General features: G+C 33.9%; 1 protein-coding gene across 4 annotated transcripts in view; it reads right to left on the bottom strand.

Moving 5' to 3' along the window:
• Nucleotides 1–5,378: 5,378 nt before the first annotated feature.
• The window catches only part of SNX2 (sorting nexin 2), a 48,854-nt gene continuing 35,787 nt past the window's right edge, over nt 5,379–18,445 (bottom strand). Inside the window, exons 8-15 of one of the 4 annotated variants that reach the window (XM_040622542.1) lie at nt 15,471–15,546; nt 14,388–14,501; nt 14,039–14,132; nt 12,443–12,648; nt 8,492–8,635; nt 7,211–7,291; nt 7,055–7,126; nt 5,379–5,881 (exon numbers count right to left, since the gene is read on the bottom strand). In XM_040622542.1, the coding sequence (XP_040478476.1) occupies nt 5,831–5,881; nt 7,055–7,126; nt 7,211–7,291; nt 8,492–8,635; nt 12,443–12,648; nt 14,039–14,132; nt 14,388–14,501; nt 15,471–15,546 (838 nt within the window). In that variant the 3' untranslated portion in view covers nt 5,379–5,830. The remainder of the gene's footprint in view (nt 5,882–7,054; nt 7,127–7,210; nt 7,292–8,491; nt 8,636–12,442; nt 12,649–14,038; nt 14,133–14,387; nt 14,502–15,470; nt 15,547–18,445) is intronic. The other 3 variants (XM_040622544.1, XM_040622543.1, XM_040622545.1) reach the window with 3 other exon arrangements.

An 18,445-nucleotide genomic window follows, 5' to 3' on the forward strand; every position in this document is an offset into this window, starting at 1 on the left:
CCTAAGCAAGTCCCACATTCCTGTCACCCTTCTCTCCTTTGTCCTTAGGCTTCTTTAAAGGTCTCCAGCTCATTTCTTGACAAGACCCATTCGTAGTGGGGAAAGTTCTGAACTTCTGTTGACTGAACACAAACTGAGTTTAACCAGAAGCATTCCTCCCCCGCCCCCCACTTCTGACCCTCAGCCCAGGGCTCCAGAAGCAGATCTCAAGGGTGATGTTCTGAGAGGAAACCCTTCTGGTAAGCCCATTTACCTAGTAAGTTGGTCAAGTACACACCATCTTACTAAAGAAGCCCCAAATACTGGACAGAGAACCAAAATGCAGGTATTTCATTGAGATGGAGATAATTATTCAGTAAACACTTATTGGATACATAATAGCTAATATTTATTAAGCACTTGCTACTGCTCAGAAATTCACATCAATTATCTTAATCCCCTTACGGAGCATGTGAACAAGTTCTATTAGTACTCTCCACTTTACAGATATGGCAACTGAGTTTTATAGAAAAATAACGAGCTCGGAGTCAATGACGAACATTCTTGGGCCAGGCTTTCAACTGGTGGGCTAGGTCAGAACTACACAGATCTCATGGCTATACCGTACTAGGTTCTACCAGAACTAACAAGGGCATACAGACTAGTCAAAACAGTTAGGTCAGACAACTACCGGCTATAATGCAACACAGCCACCAGTTAGTACAGTCTGAAAGGCACAAGGTGTTTAACTAGAGTCCTTCTATAGTTAGGAGTCTAAAAAGGATATATGGAAGATGTGGGCTTTATAAATTTGGACTTAAAGTCTAAAGAATGGATAGGACTTAAACGATTGCTGGTAAAGGGGAAAAGGTGAACTCAGACAAGGTACCATCAACAGCACCGACCCAGGGAAGTTTAGAGCATGCTTACAAGACAGGCGCATCTGTGATTCAAGCAAAGATAAAGGGTAAGACAAGGACAGGAAGTAGTTTGAGACCAGATTTTGTATCACTTGGAACTTTATCTGTAGTCTGTAGGGAGGTCTATTGAGGATTTCTGTGTATGGTACCATGGTGAGAATTCTTTAGAACAGTAATTTTAGCAGCAGATTGCAGGACTGACAGGATAGGGGGAGTGAAAGAACGCACATTTCATAGGAGACTTAAGACAGTTCTGGTACATGGTCACAAGATCCAGACCCTGGGAGAGAAACAATAGGAATGAGAAGGCAATACATTTCAGAAACAGAATCAACTCATGTTGGTTTTGGCGAAATAATGGTACCTAAGCTATGTAAATGACAGCATAAAAAGTTCGTTTTGAGCCTCACCTACAAGAGGCTGGGAAACATTTTTAACTGAAATTTAGAAACGAAGTTGAAAAGCCTACTGTGATACATGCATACAAATATTTATGTACACATACAAATCCACACACATGTATATAGTGATAACATCTGAAATAAATATCTAGAAAACATAAACTAAAATCGAGAGATAACTCGAGACTTGACTATGGAAGCAATAAGGCAATTTATTGTTTAGTTTTGTTAGACTTTGTCTGATTTTAGTTTTTATTAAACAGTTACATAGGGGTGTGTGTGTGTGTGTGTGTGTGTGTGTATAAATTTAAAATAGAACCTTCTTTTTCTCAAAGTACTCCCTTAAAGCAGTTTATCCCATTAACTGGCCTTAGTAAAAAAAAAAAAAATAATTTTCTGTGTATTAACAAGTGGGCAGCTTCACCTTAATTAGCTTTAATTACGAAGTTTCCATTTGACCCAGCTAATTAAAAAAAAATACTTGGAATCATTCAATCCTTAAAGAATTTTTCAAAAAGTATGTGACAAGAGAAAGGAAGATGAGCATTTCTAATTTCTTCACATACGTTAAAAAATTAGACAGCAAGCCACAACTTTCCTGTTTTGTACAATCTTCTACTCTTAGCCACTTCTGAATTGAGTTTTAAAATATGAATTATCTGTATCCCAAAGGACGTCCCAGAATTATATATGCTAATGATTAGAACAGCTTGAAAAATTTATCTCATTTTCAAGGAAGAATGTTCACAGGTGGTTAACAGGGAAAACAGGAAAAATCAGTTCAATCATAATGATTTAAGCTCTGGATCTGCTCATCAGTCAGAGGAAGTTGTACTACAGTCTTTAAGTGGCTTCTGGCAACACAGTGCTACAACTTATTCAGATTGGATACCAAGTATCCTTATCTGCAAAGAACTAATAAGCTACAAAGTCTTGCCCCTAGATCCTACCTGCCTTTGAGAGCAACAGCTATTAGCCCCTTTTCACTTCAAATTCTTTACTGGATGTGAGATGGTAAATAACCCAGCCGTTGGGACTTAGCCTCCATCTCCACAGGCTTTGTTCAAACCTGCGCTGTCCAGTATTCTAGCCACTAGCCACATGTGACAACTAATCACTTAAAATGTGGACAGTGTGCATAGAGGTAATGAAAGTGTAAAATACACAATGGGTATCAAAGATTTAACATGAAAAACAGAAGATAAACTATCACAATAATCCCTGATATCCCAGATTATATGTTAAAATATTATTTTGGAGCTACTGGGTTTAAATATTTAAATTAACTTTATGTTTCTTTTATTCATTACAATTTAGCTATGGAAAACTTACAATTACTTATGTAGCTCACACTGCATTTTTCTTGGTCTGAACTCTTTAAGGACCTCATCCACAGATTACTGTGACCTCTCATCATAGCCCTGACTGTAAAAAAAACAGAGTAGTCAGCACATATTCACATCACTCTCGTAATTTCCCTCTTCTTGCTAATTCTGTCTTGCCAACCATTTACCTTCGTTATTACTTGAAAACATATCCTTCACTGTGAGGATTAACAGTGATTCTTACCAGATTCTGCATTTTGGAAAAGGAAGGGGATGGTACTTCTTTTCAAAGTCTTTTTTCAATACTTTGAAACAGACACTGTCACATGGAGAAATACACTTGCAGACTAATGAATAGGACATGAAAATGCCTGCACAGTTTCCAAGCCAATGAATGGACTTTCCACATGTGTTCTCCTTCTTCCTCACTACCTTTAAAACAAGATGACTTCTCTCCTCAGCCTTTCGGTAGTTCCTATTACTGAATTTCTGCCGTCCATCCTTGACTTTTGTGAATCACGTGACTACCCAAGCAGGGAGCCACAACAAGAAAAGTGAAGTAGCCATCAGCTTTATAACTAGTCATATGCATTAAGACAGAAAAATGGAAGTCTTTATATTTCCCTTAAACAACAAGAAGCATTTTTTAAAAGAATAGTCTCACTTTTCTATTCACCTTATTTCATTCCTTCAGAAAAACCTGATTTTGTTAAAAGGCTTCTTCAAAAACCACACATGAAACAACTTGTACAGGAACTTGTAAAACTTTACTAGATCCAGATAATAAAATAAAAAAGTTTAAAGAAGAGCAACAATGAAACAAGGGTATTTTGAGGCCAGTATAAATATATATGCATGTATAAAACGCGCTGGATAGTTGAAAATAGCTTGTCAAAAAATACCACCAGGAAAACATTCTTTTAGGTTTTAGAAATCCTATTTTTACACACACTTTCGTTCTAGCCTTGTTTTATTAATAGGTGATTTTGATTAGAATTTGATTTTCTAATAGAATAATATTGATAGTGAAGTTTGGTATTTTAAGCAAACTATTTTAAAGTAGAAAGGCACTTCAGGAACCAGTCTTATACCCTTGTTTTATAGATGAGTTTTACGTGATAAGGCCAAAGTCACATAGCTACAAAGTGACAGAAGCAAGACTGAACACATGTATGTTGACTCCAGGTTCAGCTTGTCCCACTGTAACAGGCTTAGTCCTTCTTTATCTGGTTTAAGAAAAAAAAAAAATTCAGATCTATACAAGAGACTATGTTATCAGCACTATTAATGCCCTTGTTCAATTTACTGGAGTAAAGCATTTTAGTAACATGAATAGATGTGAAGATTGACAGGTGGAAGTGAGCTGAGTGTTGAAGATATCAAAAAGGTTGGTAGTTATAGCGGCTCATATAATTTACTTGGTATTTCCAACAGACTCCTTTTTCAGTGAAGGTTAAGAGGAATGAAGTCTGGAACGGTGTCAGGGTCTGTTACTCTCTTCAGCTTGATCAAGAATGAAAATATTTATTATTTTATTTGGAGGTACTGAATATTCTAATGAACATACCACAGAAGAATGGAAGATTTTGACTGGAATAACTAAGTTATTAACCTACCACGTAAACTGTATCTTTGGAAGTAATGTAACGATGTCTGTTAACAGTAAAACATCACTGTAGATTTTGCTCAGGATTAATGGGACAAGATAGGATGTGATATTACTATGAATTGCTCTTTCTCGAAAGTTTCTAAGTTATCTCTAACAAAAGCAACAGAAGTCCTATTTCTGCTTCAGTTTCTGTTTCTTAAGGGAGCATATATTATTTTGCATCTTCCAGGATTTTCTTTTCCTGTTCATCCAGTCTTTCTTATTAACCTATTATGTGTTAGGTACTCTTCTGAGTTCTAGGAGTCTAAAAATCAGTAATGCCTACAGTAGGCTTAAAGCTTCAGCTAAAAGAACTGGAAGCAAACATATCCTGAGCATACTCTGATGTATTAATTGTATCCAGTAAAGTGCTAGAGAGGACTCAGTTACACATACGTGACTTCTCTGGGAGATGAAGCTGGTAAATTTAAGAGGGGCATCTTTAAAAACACTTTAAAAAAGAAAAACACTGATGCCAGTCACAACTTAAACTTTCGTTAGCATCAAGGATTATTAGATAACAGCCATCTGAACAAGATACAGTATAGGTAAGAAGGGTGCCAAAGACAAATTTCATTTTGCTTCAAATGTGCTTTCCGGTATCCTTGGTTATTCATCGAATCATGGGGAATTTTAGCATGGTACCATTCTTTGTCAGTTACGACCACAGATGATCGTACCTTTAGTTTAAAATGAAAAACAAAGAAAAGGCAAAGAATAAATTAAATACATGCAAAGTCTAGGACTTTGGAGATAGAAGATGAGCAAAATCACAGGACTTAAAACAGAAGCACAAAAATACATTTTTTCCTAATTCCTAAATTGGGCACTGGTAATAGGGATAGGAGTAAAAAACAAGCAAAGAAAGTATTCGTTCTCTCCTTTACTCAAAAGATATATGTTCTTTGGTTTATGATGATTTCAGAAAGAACTTAACCTTCATTTAGTCATTTATAATGAAAGAGTTCAGCTTTTTTTGTCAACTAAAAAAAATTAATGGATCACAGCATCACCTACGTACATCTAGAAGCAAAAATTTCTTCTGATTAAAAATGCTTTTAAACGCTAACATGTTTACATACCCAAATAATTTGTTACTAAATACTTTCACAAGGAATATCATTTTATTACTGTAATCACAGAATCATAATTTCTGTACAGGAATGTATAAGTGAACATTAATCAATGCATTGATAATTCACTTCATAAAGAGGGGGAACATACTACAGAATGTACTGTAAAGAAAAAAATATTGTAAAATTTTCTGGCCTTGCAGTGCACCTTTTAGTGCAAGTATTTAAGACACAACAGTGTTCAATTCAGCAAAGTATTGCAGAATGTCATGCCACAGTCCGCTTAATTCAAAGAGGGTCAGGACATGCAGCTTGTAATAAAATGTCAGAGTATAGATATATACATATATATATGTATATAAAAAAACCACATGTAATTCATAAAATATAGAGTGGTTTATTTAGATGGTTTTAAATGATTTCACTGTGGAATTCAGCATAACGGGAACAAACATCCAAGATCTTCGTAACAGAAATCTTCTTGCTAGGCAATGGCTTTGGCTTCGGGCAGGAACGCCTCCCAGTATTTTATCAGCTGCAGATCATAACCAAAGATATTCTAATTATCTTTTTGTCATTTACATGCATATATTCCGTACAGCATTTAAAAATGTCTATACGAGCAGCGAAAAATGATAAACATTTACTGAAGTCTAGTTCTATGAGGAATCATTTAAATTTCCCTATCTGAAGTCTGTCAATATAATTCGTGTATAAATTATTTAAAATGTCAATTACTACTGGCTAATTTGTTTTTGATGTAAATGATAAACATTTTTTAAAAATCTTGTAACAAGTCTTTCTTTGTTTATGCAAAATTGTATATAGAAACAGACGGTTAAATGTAAATTAAATGAGACTACCTTAAAAAAAACTGCGATGAACTTTCCAGTAGAAAGCGATAACATACCCTAATTCAGAGGATATTCACATTTTATGTTACTCTAGCCAAAAAACAATGAAAAAGGTGGAAGAAAAGTATTAGGCAAGAAAGGGACATGTGGTCTTCTTTTGAGAGTGGAAGGAATTTGCTGCCAGTGTTTCTTCCGTAGTCCACAGAATTAATGAAGGTATAAACTGAAGTTACATTTAAAACAATTCCTTTAAAAACAAATTCTTATAAATTATTTTATGAAGACTAAACATAATTTGAAGGTATCATGTCCTCTCTCAATTAAAAATCAATCTATTATATATTATATAAGGATTTTAATTAAAATCCATGGTCTTCTGTTCTCTAGTTAAGGAGACAAATGCCATCTGTGCCATACCATCACCACCAACCACAAACAAAATAAAACAAAAATCACAATATAACCCCCCCCAACCCTAAAATAGCCAGTTTTTAATTTAAGTTCTGTTATGGAAGAGAACTTACTCTAAGAATTTACTCAAACAGGTGTGATCACTAGGGAAATAAAACTAGGAAGACAAAAAAAGGGAAATGCTATTCACAAGTTTCTGCTCGCCTTAATCTTGGAAAAATGTTATCTCAATTGGAGTTCAGGAGCAGAGGCAGATACGACCTGAGAATTTCCAATTTAACTATCATGTTTTCCTCTGCGTTCATCAGTTTTCTCTACTCCATTTCTTACTCCTCCTCAAGTTTAAAAACTCCTTTCACTGACATCTTTTAAAATGAAAAAGTACACCAAAGTTCTAGAAGAAGTTTGTAAGTTATAAAATAAGTTATAAAAAATGAGCTTACCTGTTGTTGTGTTTGTACTAATGATTCTAAGTATTTGATAATAACAGTTTTAAAATCTTTCACTCGTTCTTTCTGTAGTACACAAAGAAAGTCCATCAGTAAAAAACTCTGGTTTTACTACAAAATCACAGCAAAAAATGATGTTACTATACTCACTTCAAATCTTCCCACTTCTTTTCGAATTGTTTTAGAGATCTGTTCAAAATCTCTTTCTCCTTGCTGTACTTTCGCCTCCCACTAACAGAAACAAACAAAAATGCACACATTTTTAATTCTTGTAAGGAAAATATTATAGAACTAGCTGTCGCGATCACTCAATGTCTGTAAACCCTGAGGAAGCTCAATATTGGCAAAGCCCAATTTAGGATCATTCAAACTTCTACCTAGCTTTTCAATACTAGAAATGCCTATCAGCTTAATTTTCATTAATATTTCACTGTCAGATATACTCAAGATTAGGATATTCTAGTACTTAATCAATTACCATCTCCACAGCTTAACTGAATACGACTAAGACAGATGAGAAGATTTTGAGTATAAAATTCACTACCAATTTAGCAGTGTTGGGGTAGTTTTACCACTTCTTTTTGATATCATTAAAGATTCCCTAATGTATCAACAACATTCTGCCAAGTTCAAGAATACATGTTCACAATTTATATGCCCATGGAAATACTTTAAATTAAGAAAACTGTACGACAAACATTTAAAAACATTTTTTAATAGTAAAATGTTCGGATTAAAAAAAAAGTGGAATTAGGGTCTACGAAGACCTACTGGTAAACATTAAGTTCAGTACAGAAACAACAAAACGTTATGATTAGTGACCAATGGAGTAGCTAAAATAAAATAACTGAAGACTTAAAGCAATGAAATGGTATTTTCCCACTATGTAACCAAAACAGTGGTACATACTCTTCAAAGAGCTGGTACATTTACTTTTAGTAATATAAAGGTCGTCCTACCTCTTCAATTTCCTTATTGAAGCATGGCAAAAAAAGTGTATAAATTATAATAAACTTATACAAATCTACTAAAATACCATATATAGTACATATATATGGGGGATAATGTTGCTTGGAACGCTAAACGTGGGGCAAGTCTATGCTCTAAAACTACTCTTAGATCTAAAATAAGTAATTATCCAAAATCAAATTGACCATCTCGAAATAACTGTGTAATTATTAATTAAAGGTTAATTTAAATCTTTTCCTTGTATGCTTCTTTATTCCATTCCATAATCTTGTGGAAATAACAAAGGGCTCTGGAAAACTTAAATGATCAAAACGTTAAAGTAATTCTAACACAGTTCATAAAATTATGGAAAAATGGCTAGTGTTGAATGGTTCAGAAAAAAATTTATGAAAAATTATGCATATATGAATGACTCATGGAAAATTTGAGTAAAGTGATAGTAAAGCATTTTGTATTAATCACCTCTCTTATTTCATTTTTAGCTTGCTGTATTTTATCTGGTTTGTTAGCAACCATCATTTTTGCCTCAATTTCACGTTTTTTGAGCAAAGTAATTTGAGCATCTTCCCACTTCTGCCAGCACTTCATTCGATGGTCAAACACACCCTATAAGTGAATGACATAATGCTAGTAAGTGACAGTTAACACTGAAATACTTTCAAAACACCAGAAGTGCTGTGATCCTGAAAACAAACACAAAGAAACACTATTCTCATACACTGGGATTAATGAAAATAAACATGCCGATATAAAAGAAACATCCACTTTCATTTGCTTAAAGACAAAAAAAAAAAAGGCTCCTGTGACTGGTTGAAACAGAACAGCTCTGAATATACAAACAAAACACACACACACATACCACACCTATCTAGGAGGCAGGACCAAATTAAGAACTGGACAAAAAGACTGTAACAGACCAAGTCAACCAAATCCACTAATTCTTTCAAGGGGTTTGGCAGAAAAAGAGCAGGTTGATGCAAAAAATAAATAAAATGTGAACATGAGCGTAATTAGAATCTCTGGAGAAAAGGGGATGGAGAGGAGGGGAGAAATTCAATAGTAAATCCTAATTTGATGCTGGGGATACATTTGTATCATGTTAGTATCTGCTAACTGAACACGTGAAGCAAGCATTAACAAACTGGGTGTACCAGAAAGCACCAAACCAGAGTTACTTTCATTATTCTAAACAACGTTCTGGATCAAGAAACAGTAAATAAATACATGTTCTTATAAAGACTTGTTGAAGAGAAAAGTATGTATATAATTTATTTTTAAAATGTGAGCTTTTGGGGCGCCTGGGTGGCTCAGTCGGTTAAGTGTCTGCCTTGGGCTCAGGTCATGATCTCAGGGCCCTGGGACTGAGCCCTGCGTCGAGGCTCCCTACTCAACAGGGGGTCTGCTTTTCCCTCTCCCTCCCCCAACTCATGTTCTCTTTCTCTTGCTCACTCGCTCACACACTCTCTCAAATAAATAACATCTTTAAAAACAACGTACGCTTTGGAACAAATCAAATTCGGATTCAAATACTAGCTTTGTCACTCTATGATCCCGGGTAAATTAATTCTTATAAGCCATAGTTTCCCGAAATATAGAAGGAAGAAAATGAGATCTATATTAGTGGATTGGAAATCAAATGAAAAATATGTAGCACAATGACTGAACCTAGCGATGTTTAATAATTAGCAGGTACTATCATGGATGACTTCTAAACACAAACATATAAATTAGAGTTGATTAACTCAAGATTTCTACTAAAAGCGCAAATAGTAACAACATGGTAACACAGAAAAAAAAAACCATAATCAGATTGCATTCATATCATACTGTGTATTTTTAAAATGTGGGGAATAGCACTGAAAACTTCACCAGAAACCAGAGTTATTTTTTTCCAAAGACTATGCATATTTCATATTAACCGGGATAAAAGATATCCTGGGCAAACTGGTAAATCAAAGCACCTTACCTATCGGTACTTAAATCCACTTTGTTAGTTTTCATTTGTTGTCTCGTGTAATTTCTCTTCTCACATTACTAAGTACATCTTACTGTCCCCTTTGTCTGCTTTTCTTATAGTTTCCTTAAGACATTTCTTATTATAAATTCTGCTTCAGCCACATTAACTTGAGACAAAATCACAAAAATAACAAAAATAACACAGCTACCATAACTAGATTCAGAAAGTCGCTACCATTTAAAACAAATGCTCACCCCGTGAAGATGCTAGTCTGCTCTAGTAGAACTGGTCACTCGTCTAAGGGGGACAGACTGACACTGATGATCCACCTTGGACCTCCATCCCCCTGCCAATTTATGTTACACATTTGTGTGCGAACTGGTCTAGCTTAGACACGGCTGCAGCTGTGGAACATATTTCCTGGCCCATCAAGAACTGGAATTTTAATTTTAATTACTATCACATTCCAATTCAGTGAATGTGAAGGTATGTGCCTCAGCTTCCTGGAGTCCTGAAAGGATGCTGATTACTTAGAGCCAAACAACGAGGCTTTTCCACTCCTTGGGGAACCCATCTACTGGGCTGGTTTAAAAAATATTTGATACGTTTTATATATTTAGATTCCCTGTGAGAATTCTTTTTATCAAGAGTTCTAGTGCTAAACACATTGAAAACCATTATCTTCAATCCCTGACCCTACTCTAGTGGTTCACAGAAGGCCAACACATGAGAATGCATGCAACGAGTTTGCTATTTAATATGTTAGGTAACAGTGCTACCCAAAATATGGAGTCCTGAATGTGAGAGGCCATGCACTGTACAAAGAGGAAAGCAGGAGTTTCCTGGATAGAAGGCCAGGCCTAGGTAATACTGTAAATGGCTGAAATTTACCTTTCTTTAGGGCCCAAATTTTGATTTGTCTTAGTTCCTTCCCTGTATTGGCTCTATACTCTAATTCTCAAAGTACTCTTAGTTTCAAATTTATTATCAGAAAAGTATTTTCAGACACCTGGGTGGCACAGTTGGTTGAGCATCTGACTCTTGGTTTCAGCTCAGGTCATGATCTCAGGGTCGTGAGATCGAGCCCCACATCAGGATCTGCACTCAGCAAGTAGTCTGCTTGAGTTTCTCTCTCCCTCTTCCTCTATCCCTGCCTCTCACTGTGCTTGGGCTGGCACTTGCTCTCTCAAATAAATAAATAAATACTTTTTAAAAAGTAAGGTATTTTCAATATGGATAAAAACAAAGGGCTAAGTAGTATTAAAGAGCTATTAGAAATATCTAAGACTAAACACAAGAGAAAACTGGGCAAAGGACATGAAGAGTTCACAGATACCAAAAAGAAATACAAATGGCTTTTCATCTGTACAGATGCTTAAATTCACACTAAACCAAAGAAATTTAAACTTATACAAAAAAATACTTTCATGATGGGGTGGGAGAAGGAGCACATATGTGGATGGGAGTAGAAAGAAGTATAATCTCTTTGGACAGTAATATGAGAATATTTATTGAAATTTAAAATTCATATACCCTTTGGACAAGCAACTTCACTTCTAGGTATTTTATGCCCAAAGAGTTATTTTCAAAGAACAATATTTACAACTAAACTGATTAAATAATTTATGGTACTTTTACATGCTATCTAATAGAATACCATGCAAACATTAAAAAGAACTAACATATCAACATATGCTAACATGGACACCTCTCTAAAATGTAATGGGTGGAAAAAGTAGAAGAAAAAAAGAGAAAATTAGCTTCATACACATGCACAGCTAATTCTGTAAAGACACGCAACAATGTAACAGCATTTGACTAAGGAAAGAGAGACTAGCGGTCTTGGGTAGCGAACTAGACCTTTTTGAGCTTTTGGATTTATTATGTCCATGTACCACTTTTTCAAATACAAATGAATCTGTTTAAAACTAAAACCAAACCAAACATAAAGAGCACAAAAATTCCTGTCACGCTATTCCGTAATTTCTCAACCCCTTGGTGCAGCTGACCTGGGCTAGGTTTCAGCAGGAAACACAAAACCAACATGAAAGAGCTTAGTCTACCTCAAGGTATAACCAGAGCACAGCTCTTTAACTTTCTTTTATCAATGAGCCACTAATTCAGTTCTTCCCGAACTCTGTTCCATTTACATAAAAAGATATTAAATGGAAAAGAACTCCTGCTCATATGAACTTGGAAGTCTCTGGATTAAACAAAGTTTAGTGTTTTGTTTTTTTACTTGCAGACAGCTCTCAGCATTTTAATGCTCTATGAATCTGTAAGACAGGGATACTGTATATTATCTCCCAAACTCAGTTGATCATGGTACCTCTTTTACTGTCACTGTTATTCTGGGAAACATGAATCTAAGTATAATTTCTGAGAATGTAAAAATACACAGCAGGAAGATTTAGGCACCATGAAGAACTCAAGGAAGATTGCAAAATAAAGCTTACTTTCACTGCAGCAATAAGACGAATGTAGTCACTAAGTAGTTCTGAAAACATATAAAAGTCAGCAAAAGCTTGTTCTTGATGTAACTGGTCTATCTTCTCCTCCACCTCTGCAAGCTGAGACAAAGCTCTAGATAAAGCAGTGTGGTCCTCAGAGTTTCCTAACATGGCAGCACTTTTAGCAAAGGCAGCTGTGTTGGCTGAAAGTTCTGAAACAAAAAAGTATTCATTTTTAGTGTGCACTAGTATAGTTTTTAAATATTGAAATGGTTTTTCTACCTTCCCTCTAAATTTTATCAGTTCGTGTATCATTCAAATAATTATTCTAAAATAATTAACATAAAACAACCAGTTATTAAAATGCCTTTGGCATAAATGCCAACTCCTCAGCGCTCTACTGCAAGTTAAGAAGAACATTATAGGAAAATTAAGAAGAACCACTGCCTATGTTCTCAGGGGGAGGAACAATGTTTAATAATTTAATATAATAATCTGCCTCCCCATTCTTCCTAAAGCGCTCACTGCTTTTTTTGTATTCCTGCAAAAGAAAAAAGATTTTTAATACGGAAAGCAATGGGAATACTTACAATCAATTTATACATTTTTTGGCCTTTAAACGTTTATATGAAATTGAAATTCATGTCTATAATTTTTAATGAAAATATTATTTAGCTAATAAGAGAAAAGCCAGGTAAAATTATACATACAATTCCTAGAAATCTTATTCTTTTTTTGTGTACAACAATGCTTGAACAATTCTCAGCAGAAATACTAAAAATTTCTAAAAGAGATTTTTGAACATTATTTCAGATACTTTGAATAAAGAAAAACAGATGTTTACAGATTACATAATGTCAATGATTAAGAATACATTGCCTAGAAACTGCTCGACATTATGTAACATTCTCTAAGAACCATAAAGCCATTTCCTAAGAGGTAGAGTACAAATGGCAAGAGCTATTATAAATTATTTTCAATAATGAGTGTACCGGTATATTTCTGTAATTGCCTTACTGAAATGGATTACTGGTCATGGCACCTACTAAATTACTTATTAGGTATTTTAGAAATCTAACATTAAAATCCTATATTCTTAAAAAAACAATAAACATCTCATGAAAGAACTAAAATATGGCAACTTAAATTTTCTATCAATTTTTAACAAACTTCCTCTCCCAAGCCTTTCCAATATAGCTGTTCAAAAATGAAGAAAATAATTCAGAGTTTTCTATGAAATACAGGTACACAAAAAATTTTTAAAGATAAATTTCAAATATAAAACTGATTATCAGTTACTAATAAGACATCTTCATTCATTAAACTGTAAGCATGTTTAACAAAGAGTTATTAATCAAATGTACAGTTTTAACCCAAAATTCAAAATATATTTTTATAAGCTCAGGATTTTCCTACTTTTCAACTACAAGTGAGGCTAAAGTAGAACAAAAAACATTAACAAGATTCAAATAGAAAACATTCTCTTAAACTATTGCTCTCTCTCTTCTATAGTAAGCCCAGAATATTCATTTTAATAAAATTTAAATAAAATATTTGAATTAACACACAGTATTAAACACATAAATAACAAGGCAAACACACCTTTTCTATGACAGACCAAAGCTTCGACGCTAGCATGAAGTTTCCTAAGTTGCTGATCCAGATTTTCAAATTGCTGCTGCTTTTCTTCAAACCACTAAGAAAAAAAAATGAAAAATGGAGCTAATTTAGCAAGAACAAACCACTGTAAATTAGGTTACCAATAGCAAGGCACATGCCTTGTTTTAAAGCAACAAATTAACCATGTATAACCATGGTAGTCAACTGATGTGGCTGAGAACTAAACTCAATAAGCAAATTAATATCCTATTTTCTACTTGTAGAGCTTTAAAATGCAATTGTTGGGCTCATTAATTCATCTCATTATTCAAGTCGAAAAATCAGCTCTTACTGCATCCGATTCATTCATCTTGATTGTCATTTTGTTGACAGCGTCGGCAGCCTTGTTCACCATCCTCAATATTCCTGCTCCACTCAGAGCCTGTGTGTTAACTGCTCTAGGCAGCTGGAATTGAATGACAAATAAGGGCAAACAAACCGGTTAAAAGCCTGGAGGTTTAACTGGGCACAAAAGGGACTGCATACCCCCACCAAAAAAAAAAAAAAAAAAAAAAAAGAAAAGGAAAAGAAAAAAAGGTTGTATTTTCTTCACTCTCATACATTTAAATAGTGAGATCTAATTTCTCAAATACACTACTTGTACACTCTCAAAGGAAAACTTAAAAAATAGACTTTCCATTTGCTTTTCTTCTGCACGTTTACATTTAGATGGAACAACACTCTGTTTGTCAAAATATATTAAGAAATTGCCAAGTACCTTAACACTGGCCACCTGTTTGCTTGCAGAAATAAACTTGTTTATAAGGAAAGAAGAACAAAGTCTTGAGAAAAATCTCCTTATGCTCAGTTAGGACAGTGTGATTCTGTATTTTTCAAAAATTCTGGGATTCAAATAAATTTTCTTAAAACGTTCAAAGGGTAGTAATTAAAACTCTAAACTGTGACAAGTCCCAAATGCACCAAACATCTCAAATGTAAGGAGTGGCACAGTTATAATTTAAGCTCTTTTAAGCCACAAATCTGCATTTCAGAACGCCAGTAAGAATATTATAAGGTAGACATACAAACGCATTCAAATGTCTCTAAAACGAGTCCTGAATAAACTTATTTCAATGTAATGCCTAAAGCAAAAACTCGGACACTGAGAATTGGACTTATAAATCATTCTTCTAAATGTGACTTAAAATTTTTGAAAAAGAAACTGATCATCCTACAATTGTCATTGCAAAGAAGATATGTTGCTAGTAATTTAAATAATTAAAGCTAATTAAAACAGTAAGCCAAAAAAACCACTTTATTCCACTTACTGATCCAACCATTTACTGAACATGTATTTTTATAAAAATTATTAAAATGACAAACATAAATAATGAGAACATTCATATCATATAAAAATTTAAAGTAGAAACAGTACCTCTGAACTTTCCAGGAACTGCCTTAAATCAGGATCCTGTAGTAAAGTTGGATGCTTTACTGTTCTTTGAAGATACCTAGATTTAAGAATAAAATTTCTCCTTTATCAATACCATCTTATTTTAAATCTTATTTTAACAGAATAAAAATAAAAAATAAAAATTTGGTAAAACAATATCCTCAATCTGCCTTCACATTAATTTATTTAGACTCTTAAAAGCAATTTAAGGATTAAAAAGCTTTTTATCTTTTGCAAATTCATAATTATGTAAAAAAGAGACACGGTAGGTCATGTAGGTGGGGGATATAGGAGAGGTTGAATAACTTACCAAACTTCACACTGCAAAGTATTAACAGTTGTGAAAGGGTCTATGAGTTTGTTGAATAATTTTATCTTTGAGTGGAGTCACCATGTTCCCAGCTATTATTTCAGAGTCCCAACACACATCACTATATATACTCCAATCAATTATTTTTGTTATTCCTATTACCAAAACAGAGAAAAGTCTACCAGTTTTTTTCCTTGTCAGCAGATTAAAATTATCAAATCAGCTTTGATCCTTATTTGACAAGGGCTAAATTTTCCTTAAAATTCTATTTTTAAAGAGGTTTTGCTAAAAGTTTATGTTTTTCTTATATAACACCACATAAAATAAAAATAAGAAGTAAACAGAAACACCATTATTAATCACTATCATCCCAACTTTAGTTGTTTTCCCATAGAAAACAGAAAAGCCCAAATTTCCATCATCCAAAAAAAATTAACATTCTTTCATGAAAAGAAAAATGTCCACTATTTAATAATTCTTGATTGCTTATCTAATCCCATTTTTTTTTATTTTATTTATGTATTTGACAGAGACAGAGTCAGCAAGAGAGAGAGCACAAGCAGGGGGAATAGGAGGGGGAGAAGCCGGCTTCCCATGAAGCAGGGAGCCCGATGTGGGGCTCGATCCGAGGACCCTGGGATCATGACCTGAGCCGAAGGCAGATGCTTAACTGAGCCACCCAGGCCCCTCTAATCCCATTTTTCAAAAAAAATATTCTTTCCTTAATGATTACATGTGTATTTCAATTACAGTATTTTACCTCACAGTTAAATATATTCTATTTCTGCAGAACAAATATAATCGGTAATTTCTTCTACCTCGTATAAGATTATAAAATATGACTAAAGTTTCTGAAAAACATTGGTAACCTTCTACAAAGTCAAATTCTATACAATGGGTAAGATAACTATTTTATCCTGGCTTACATGTTAACTTCTGTTTCTACACATTTAAATAAATTAAACTTCAAGTCATTAACCCACATATGAAAACATTATCACAGGAATAGAGCATTTAATATATATGTGCAAGACAACTCCACTGTGGCTTAAAAATATATATACTGCCTATAGTATCAGGGTAAAAACGAGATGCAACATGAACACTAATTTTGTGTTGGTATCTTTCTACTGGAATTTTACTTACAATTTTAAAACAAGTTCTCCAATACTATTATTTACTTGTGTAGAATGCGTACTTGTGAGAGCAGTTTGCGTAAGTTGTTCGTTGAAGACAAAACATGTTATACCCAAACTTGGAACATCCCAGTATTCCAAACCTAAATATAATTACCTAATACCACTTATATTCTAGAACAGCTTTCCAAAGTGAGTTCTGTGGAATACTAGCCTCACGCAGTATTCCAGAAAAAGAATGGTTCTCTAATCAAGAAAGTCTGAAATATATTACATACATATTCCTCTGAGCCATAATGGACAGCAGCATGTTAAGCACTGTGCGAAGACCTACAGGAAATAAACCTGGTTTAACTTTGTTAAACCTTATGTTAGCAAGACTCAATCGTCGACAGATTTCCCTTTTTTCACCCTACCACATACTAGTGTTCTGAGGAATCATTATGGAAAATAGTATAGAGAAAGACAGCAAAACTTTACTTCTTAAGGGTTACACAGAAGAAAACAGCAATCGACCATTTCTTTAAAAGTACTAAATTTACATAATGTTAAAATTAAGAACAGAAACATTAAAGATTTTTTGTTCTAGAGATAATACCCTTTTAATGTTTTTTCTAGGAGTATTGAGTATGTACACACACAAACTCACAATACTTTGGTTTTCACAAAGATATTAATTACACCATTATGCTTGTAGTCGTGTATCCTTTTACACAAAATAGTACGTTGTAGATAACTTTCTGTAGCATTAAATATTATTCTCTAATGCCACTTGAATTTACATGAAATTCTATCATATAGATATACTACAATGCTGTTATTTTTTAATACTACAATGACCACTACTTTTTTATAATTTGCAAAGTACTATCATATTCAATGGAACTTTATTCTTCAAATCGTATGTTTATCTAGTAAGTTTACTTTGCTTTTCTCAATAGCACATTTTAAATGAAAATTCCCTTCTTAAGTGGTTTGTGTTTTTAAATCAGACAACAAAGGAATGGATTTGCATTTTTTCTCCCTTTACATCAATCTTAATATCATTATCAATATCAGCATTTCTTACAAGCCATGAAACTATCCTTCAGCTTCATAATCCTTATGCTCGTACCAATGAATATTTTTTCATTTTTCATTAAGTTTTTAATTTTAATTCCATTATAGTTAACATACAGTGTTATAATACTTTCAAGTGTACAATGTAACGATTCGACAATTCTCTACATTATCCAGCGTTCATCATAATTAAAAGTCCTCTTTAATTCCTATCACCTATTTCACCCATTCCTCCACCTACCTCCCCTCTGCTAACCATTAGTTAGTTGTACAGTGTATAATATTAGTTTCAGGTGTACAATTCAGTGAGTCAATACTTCCATACTTAGGACAAGTACACTGCTTAATTCCTCAACTATTTAAACCATGAGCCCATCCGCACCCCCTCTGGTATCCATCAGTTTGTAAGAGTCTATTTCTTGGTTCCTCTCTTTGCTTTCCCCCTTGCTTGT

This window comes from Ursus maritimus, unplaced genomic scaffold, assembly GCF_017311325.1.
Source record: "Ursus maritimus isolate PB19 unplaced genomic scaffold, ASM1731132v1 scaffold_5, whole genome shotgun sequence".
NCBI classification, from domain to species: domain Eukaryota; kingdom Metazoa; phylum Chordata; class Mammalia; order Carnivora; family Ursidae; genus Ursus; species Ursus maritimus.